At 46.2% G+C, this 8,212-nt stretch overlaps 1 protein-coding gene across 1 annotated transcript; it reads right to left on the minus strand.

Moving 5' to 3' along the window:
- Positions 1-473: 473 nt before the first annotated feature.
- On the minus strand, positions 474-5,815 carry LOC103696653 (cation/H(+) antiporter 19-like). Its single transcript, XM_089927242.1, has 4 exons — positions 5,639-5,815; positions 5,164-5,435; positions 2,261-3,259; positions 474-2,141 (listed from the first exon to the last, which is right to left on the minus strand). The coding sequence occupies exons 2-4, from the start codon at positions 5,362-5,364 to the stop codon at positions 921-923; spliced, it is 2,421 nt and encodes an 806-aa protein (XP_089783368.1). The 5' UTR covers positions 5,365-5,435; positions 5,639-5,815; the 3' UTR covers positions 474-920.
- Between the last annotated feature and the right edge of the window lie 2,397 nt (positions 5,816-8,212).

Here is an 8,212-nt window from a genome sequence, read left to right on the forward strand (position 1 = left end):
CGTCCAATGCTTAATTAAGTCTGCAGTGTTCCGAAAGAAAATAGAAGAGATGAAGAGATATAGAAATATGAGAGTATGGTATTTGGATTTCTCTTTACACTTAGAGGGTCCCGTATTTGGTATTCATATGGAAGAATGTGCGGATCTATATGGTTAGGATCGTGCGATTCACGGACGAGCAGTTAAACTCTTTTTATATCCGCCTATCAAAGTGGTTAAAATATTATTTTTCAGGTGCAATATGATCGAACGTTTTTTTTATCTGTCAACTAGACTGTTACAATATTTCTTTTCTCGCAGTTAAGATTGCGTCGAGCTATTACTGATCATGCTAATTATTTAGAAATTTAATTGGCTGTTAGTTTTGCTCGACGCATGTTGTCGTCTGATTAATATACTGGGATATTCGACATGATTTTTAAGATGACCAATATGAGATACGCGGTCGTGCAGGGCACCGGGAGAGGAGGGCAGACGATAAAAAGGCTAGCAAGCACGTGTTACGCTTATCTTAGCCGATTTCGCATGCAGTAAAGGACAACATTACACTGTTCTTGGCTATCATCGCGAGCCTGAGACTCCGCCGTCCCTCCCCAGGGGGGCCCTCCTCCGGTGAAATGAAAGGAGACCCATCAAACCTCGCCGGACTTCCTCACCCCCGCAGCCAACCTCGTCCCTTTCTTCTTGGGGAACTCGCTCACTGACTACCCTGTTGTACATATACATCATTCTACGGCTTCCATGACCCTTCGCACACCGAATCAAAGCAAGGCCAACGCGCACTTACAGAGGGAAATAAAGAGCCGGGAACCAACCACCTGACGACGACGATGATGATCATGCGGAGGACCCACCAGCCTAGTCACCAGAGGAAAACAGATATCACAGGGCCCACACCGAGTTCCGTGGGTCCCATTTCTTTATTTCAGATGGGGGGAGGAGGACTCCGGCGTTACAATGGCAAGCGGGGTGTCGGACACGTCCTGGATCTCCGCCACCTCCTCCACCAGCATCGACGGATCGGCCCTGGAATCGTAGTGCTGGATCACCAGAACCGACGCCGACGTTGAGAACTCCGAGCACGCCAGGTAGCTTCCCACGTGACCCAGCTCCAGGCAGTCCGTCCGCTCCACCAGTCGCAGCACCCCGGACTGCGGCGACCTCCCCACCAGAAAGAGGTTGCACCGGCCCAAAGCCTTGATGACCCCCACGACTTCGGCTCGCTCTGCCACCGCCTGCTCTTCGTACTTGACGGACGACGAGTCCTCCGCAGCCTTGGTTGCCAAGTCCGACAACGCTGCCACGTCGGCGGCGCGCTCGTCGGCGTCGACTTCTGCAGGGAGAGACGGCAGGAGGAAGCGGACGACGGTGAGCGCGATGCCTGGGTGCTCGGCCATGCGGGCGCCATAGGCGAGGGCCTCGCGGTCGTCCGGACCCCCGAAGAAGGGCACGGCGATGGTATAGGAGACGTCGCTGGCCAAGACCTGGACTGCGCCGCCGAGTCCGCGGTCGACGAGGATAGCGACGGAGCAGGGGGCGTGGCGAAGGACGCGCTGGTTGACGTACTGGAAGGCGGTGCCAAGGGACTCGAGGGAGCCGTCCAGACGCTGCGTCTTATGGAAGGGAAGTATGATGACGGCGGCGCGCTTCTGGAGGGCGCTGGCGACAATGTCCTCGTGCATGGTGTGGATGTCGGAGATGGCGGTCATGGGCCGGATGGCGACACTGCTAAGCTGCTGGTAGGCCTCGAAGGCCACCACCACCTGGTCGCCGTTCCCCGCCGCTCCACGGCTGACTTTGTTCCAGAAGGGGAGCCCATTCCGGCGGGCCTTGTGGACCATGGAGATGGCAGAGGAGCGCTCGGATAGCTCTATGAGGTGCATGGCGTAGACGGTGACGCGGCGGCGGCGGGTGCCGCGGGAGGACTCGATCAAGTTGATCATGGTGGGGATGTTGCGGTTGCCGTGGAAGCAGGCCAGCACGCGGAGCTCGCTCTCGGTGTCGGCCCGCTCCACGGTACGGTGCTTGTAAGGCGCCGCGCGCCGGGCCGGCTTGTAGATGGCCACCACGATGGGCGTGGTGATGAAGGTGGTGAACAGTGCCATCAGTACCAGGATGGCGAATGCCTCGTCGTTCAGCACCTGTCGAAGAGTTACAAACCGATAATCGGGTGGGTCAGCGAAGCGAAAGGAAGAAAAAAATAAAGGAAAACATAAACTGGACATAACGTAACATAGCGCGATTAGTATTGACTCGCCACCTTGCGGTCCTTGCCGATGTTGAGGACGATAAGCTCGACGAGGCCCTTGGTGTTCATGAGGAAACCGAGGGTGAGGGCCTCCCGGGCGGGTATCCGGACGATGAGGGAGACGATGACGGTGCCGGCGATCTTGCCAAGGCAGGCGTTGGCTATGACGAGGACGAGGAGGCCCCAGGAGCGGGCCCCACTGATAGTGGCGACGTTGGTCTTGAGGCCGCTGGACACGAAGTAGAGCGGGAGGAAGAGCCCCGAGATGAGATCCTCCACCTTCTCGATTAGCACCCCGGCAAAGGGCCCGTCCTTGGGAACGATGATGCCCACGACGAAGGCCCCGAAGAGGGCATGGATGCCGATGGTGTCGGTGACGAAGCCCGCGGCCAGGACAGTGGCGAGAGTGGCGCAGATGTAAGCCTCCTTGACAGGCTCGCCGTCGGGTGAGCGGCAGGCCATCCATGCGAGGGCAGGGCGGAGGAGGAGGGCGGCGAGGGCGACGAAGGCGGCGCCGGTGAGGAGGACCCAGAGGGATATGAGCGGGGAGCCGGAGCCGGAGAGGGCGATGGCGAGGGCGAGGAGGATCCAGGCGGCGACGTCGTTGACGGCGGCTGCGGACATGGCCATGCGGCCTAGATCGGTGGTGAGGAGCTTGAGCTCGGCGAGGATGCGAGCGAGGACGGGGAAGGCAGTGATGGAGAGGGCAACGCCCATGAAGACGAGGAAGGGGCCCTGGCGGGTGCCCTTGACGACGGTGGAGCGGAGGACGACGGAGGTGCCGATGCCCAGCACGAAGGGGAGGGAGATGCCCGCCAGGGCGATGGCCAGAGCTTTCTTGCCCGTACGCCGTATGGCCCGGAGGTCCAGTTCCAATCCAACGAGAAACAGAAAGAACAAGAGCCCGATGTTGGCGACGGTGTCCAGCACGGTGAGGCTCTCCTTGGGGAACACCGAGTTCAGGAACCTCTTGCTGCGGCCTAGGGCCGAGGGGCCCAGCAGGATCCCACCCTGCGGCAATCCATGTTCGACGGCAAACTTTAATCACAAGCATATAATAAATAAACAAACAAACAAACTAGCCGCGGCGGCGCCAATAAAAAGATCTAAATTGGATTATATCCAGGTCTATATGGCTATGTAATTCTGTTTATGGTTGTCTTTCTGAGTAGTCTAAGAAATACGTCTTTTGCAGTTAGTTTTATTCCTTTTGAAAGAACATCTTTCTTGGCAAGAGCTATGTGCCTTCAAAAAGATATCTCTTGGAGCTGCATCTTTCCCTCAAAAGATTTATTTCTTCGTAATAATTGTATCCCTCCTGAAAAGACATATTTCCTGGTAAAGTATCTCTAGTTGTGTCTTATTGAAAAAGGTATTTTCCTTGTTAACTTCTGATTGCCTATAATATAATAAGTAGGGTCATTTGGAAGCCTGTGGATCGAAAAAAACAATATATTCTAGTAATACTTAAAAAAATTAAAAATGTTAAAGCTAGCAACCTTATGCTTCTACCAAAAATGTGCTATGTACTATTTTTTTCCTACAGTTTACACCATTTTGAACATATCTGCTATTATATTTTTTTCATTCAACTCATTCCTCGACCTAATATAACAAGTGCAATAATCACATTATGGTTCTAGTAAGAGCTGGGAAATCAAACAATAAACTAAAGGAGTCAAAATGTCTAGATTATTATTCTTAAAATTGATTAAATACAACTTTGTTTATTCAATTAACTGATATAATTTTCTTTTTCATTTCAGGTTGACAATCTAATTTTATATTTTATTTGTAATTCATCAAATATGCATTGTACATGTAATGTTTGGTAGTTGTAATAAATAAAGTTCCAAAGGGCCCTACTGTGTGGGTATACAAGCTTTATTGAAACCTTGATAAGAATAGACGAATATCCAAAATATAAGACAAATAAGCAACCACGCAAGTATCATAGTAAGAGGACCTGCGTGCAATTTATAGCCATTTATCCAACCCATCGATTTGTTAGATTTATAATATTTACTTAACGATATATAGCTTATATTATCATGCTGCTTGCTTTGGTATATTACTAGGAGATATTTTTAACTATCAGCAAGTTTTAGTTGCTTGTTATGGTAAAATAAATTATAATAGAAAGATAATAATTGTTAAAGGAGAAATACAAAGTCACGGATATGTAGCCGTGGCAGGTGTTTTCCGCAGGGTATCGCATTCCACTTGGAGTTGGGGCAAGACTCGACTCTAAATAATTAACGAAAAAAGGTGGTGTGTGTTATATGAAAATAAGAAAGCTATCGAGCAAGGAAGATCAAGCCACCTACAACGAGAAGGTGATCCTATAATGACGTGGTTCTCGGACAAGTAGAGGATGGAGGGATTTGTTAATTCCAGAACAGTTAGTAGTCGACCCTTCTAGAGAGCAGTGTTTCGTGTTCTATTATTTAGTTCATCAATTAGTTCAAAGGTAGGAAGAAAAAAAAAAGAGGAAAAAATAAGCGATGGAAAAAATATCGGCCTCCACTCGTAATAAAAGTCTTCTTTGTATTTGTTATTCCTCAACAGTTTTTCTCTCCATATGTACACTGACAGCGCTCGGGACATTTGCTCCCAACGTATACATGTATTATTCAAAGCGAGGAAGAAGAAGAGGGAGGAGGGCTCTACCTCTATGATCATGTTTATATCTTGGAAACAACTGAACAAGATAACAATCCCGGTAGGAATCTAATATCTGTGATGGAGTCTTATCAATCCCTTGGTTGCTTGGGTAATCATCGTCTAAATAATATTTGACAGGGTGGTTTTTCCTCTCTTTTCATAAAAAAAACTTAGCAAGATAACAGTCAGCTAGTTAAAAACACGAGAGAGAGGGTCGCGAAAGAAAAAAAACGAAAGAAGAAAAAACTCACGATGATCTCGGCGATGACGCGGGGCTGACGGAGAGGCCGGAGGAGAAAAGCAAGGGATCGGGTGACGACGACCACCAGGCAGATCTGGAGAATGATCAGCGGCAGCGCGTGGTGCAGTGGGCTGTCCCCCTGCCACGCCCCATCCGACGTTGCCTTCATCGGCGCCTTGCATGCTATCGTCGTCCCGTTCGTCGTCGCCATCTCCGCCACCTACCTGTTTTTCTCCGTGCCTGCTCTCTCTCTCTCTACTCCACCACCGCCCGCGGCTCTCCCTGTATATATGTTGATTGCGGAAAAAAATTAAATAAAAGACCGGCAGCCTCCTTGATATGAATTAGTGACGATGAAGAGACGTTTGATTAATCGATTGGATCGAATAGAATGGATATGGAGAAAGAATTGATTCAGTGGAAACTAATAAAAGAGAAAGGACTGATAGCTACACAATGACAGAAGAGGAAATGGGATTGCCTACCTCTCTATCTCTAGGAGTAGCAGGGGATGGCGGTGACCGCCTATTAGTTGTTGCTGTTGAGAGAAATTCCAGGAGAGATCGGGGGAACTCTACGTGTGAACTGAACTCATACCAAACTAGTTGTAGGTCTTTTGTGGGCAGTTGATGAAGGGCAATGGGCGATGGTCCTGGGTGTGTGGGTGCCTCTCTCTCTCGCTCTATTTATAGCCTCCACGAGCAGCCATCCCTGATAAAGTCCTGACGTGGCACCCCCTAGGTGTTTTTGATCCAGCGCTAGCCTGCGACTAGCTTAAGAGGACCCCCGAGTTACAAATTCCACCAACGTTGACTCTCTCTCACCCCCTCTCCCTTCATCTCCCGACAAAGTTACGTATGCGGACGCCCGCATGTCCAGGTTCCTCCGCCACGCCTTCTCGTTTCAATCCATCAAAGGAAGCAGTTCGCGGACGGATTCCACAGCAGTTCCCTACTTGCATCCCAGGCTCAAATAGCAATTTTTATTCCCTCTCCGCCAGCTGTTTGCGTCTCCTTGAATAGACGTGCCTCCTCCTCCTCCTCCTCCTCCTCCTCCTCTTTAAGTAAATTATAAAATCCCTCCTAAAATTTATATTTATTATATTTATATTTAATAGTTTGTAAAATCTACACTTATATCAATTAAATTAACGAAGTTAGTAAAACTGTTTACCTTATATGAAATCTCGAGATTGCCCCTAATTAGAAAAGAGAATGCACCCGATTTCTTATTCCTTAGGTGATTGTTATGTCACTTAAGATTCATTTTTAAATATTTTTTCTGATGTAGCATTTAAGTTCTATTTAAGGTTAACGGTTTGACTAACATTCTGTTAATTTACAGATTAAAGTAAGAGTTTTTGTAAAAAAAATTTTCCTTCTTTATTCTCTCGTTTCTATTTCCACAAGAAAGATGCTGGTTGAGAACAAGTTAAAGCTTTCATAAGATAGAACGTTTATGTGCTAGACTTTCATTCCAATATATTATTGCTCCATCGTCTTATGTTAGACATACAACAAAGTAGAATCAGGGTTACTAGCTAGTTGAAAGCAGCCGATCTCATGCAACACGTTTCTGGATTCATCATGCTAACAAGTGCTGAACTTAAATACCATGAGCTGAGAAACGTGGATCTTTTGCAATTGCTACTCCACATTCATTATCTTTAATTTCTTGTTACCATTCTTGGTATACTCATCTGTAAGATAGTCATGCTAACATCATGGTCGTCCAACACTAATTAATTAGGATAGCCAGCCATGAAAGAACCACTCATAGGGACATCATACATCAGATACAAACCATATTATTTGTTTAGCAAAACAAAATCAGTATCTCACCAGATCATATTTCTCACTTCCTTGACCGCCTTAATAGATCCATATTAGAAGATTATGGATAGCCACGCAATTAGATAAGATGACTTCCCAAAAATTTAAATTCATCAATGGCAGAAGTGTGAAAGGCAAATTAATCTAGGTCTAGCATGGCACGTGAAGTTGTTTGTAGATACAATTTCATAATGTCCCTCATTAAGCTAGTCGCAGATTAATCAACAAATGAGTTGGCAAGAAATATGTATTTCATTAAAATCCTGACAAACAAATTAGCTGTGGTTTAGCTGCCCTATGTTTTCTGCTTAATTATAAAAATTATGAGTTCTTCTCAACCATCCACTCTAAGCATATATGCTGTTTCTGCCTCCATATACATGAGAAACAAGTTAATTTTCATGTTTCTAACTTTGTACCAGTAACATGATCCATTAGATTTAGCCTCGCCCCTTTTGTTACCCATCGGAGTCAATTCACAGTCATGGTAAATCATTTAATTAATCATAATATAGCTCTTGAGAAGTATGCAGTTTGTAGGCCAGCTCGCAAGCAATCGGTTTGATAAGCCACTGGAACCATGTGGTAAATAATGTCTCATGGACAGCTTAGGAAAAGACTGTAAACCTTGGTCATCTACGCACATTTTGGAGCATACCTCTTAGAGTTATGTTGGTTCTGTACTCTTTAAATTCTCTTGGAGATTCTACGATTGTTTGTTAGAAAAACTATGCTTGTGAGAATTCATGGATTCTGCAATATTCCAATGTGAAGCACATGGTCATGTGTCGTATGTCCATGACTTCAATTTATTGGATCTGGTTCTTGCTGTTGTGCTGCCTAATTGTTTCACTTGAACAACCATTTGAAGCTTATTAAAGAAATTTGAATCCAATTTCACCGAAAGGATTTAACAGTATCCAACATTGAAAAGGTCATGTTTGTTAAGTCATATAATAATAAAATTAGTATACAGTATTTACATAATCTGCAGGAATAAGGAATCAAAATAAGTCAGAGAAATACCACCATTCAAGGTGCTTAGAGTTGATTTTGTCCTGCTCTGGTGTACTCTAAGCCCGTCTTTTGATTCTGTAACGTATACTAATATATGATTCTGTTTACAGCTTTCAGGCATTGCGTCCCTTGGTGTATCATAAGGTCAAAACACTAAACTCTATAAGATAATCGCAAACATAAATTTGTTGAAGCCCAAATGCAGATAGA

This window comes from Phoenix dactylifera, chromosome 14 (assembly GCF_051530095.1).
Source record: "Phoenix dactylifera cultivar Ajwa chromosome 14, Ajwa_hap1_PhDact_Kaust_v1.1, whole genome shotgun sequence".
NCBI lineage: Eukaryota > Viridiplantae > Streptophyta > Magnoliopsida > Arecales > Arecaceae > Phoenix > Phoenix dactylifera.

Bases quoted from the DNA above. Each gene is read 5' to 3' on its own strand.
- LOC103696653 (XM_089927242.1), bottom strand. From the start codon at position 5,364: ATGGCGACGACGAACGGGACGACGATAGCATGCAAGGCGCCGATGAAG. The intron at 3,260-5,163 runs GTGAGTTTTTTC...GGATTGCCGCAG, and splicing joins GCGTCATCGCCGAGATCATC to GGTGGGATCCTGCTGGGCCC. The intron at 2,142-2,260 runs GTGGCGAGTCAA...ACTCTTCGACAG, and splicing joins ACATCGGCAAGGACCGCAAG to GTGCTGAACGACGAGGCATT.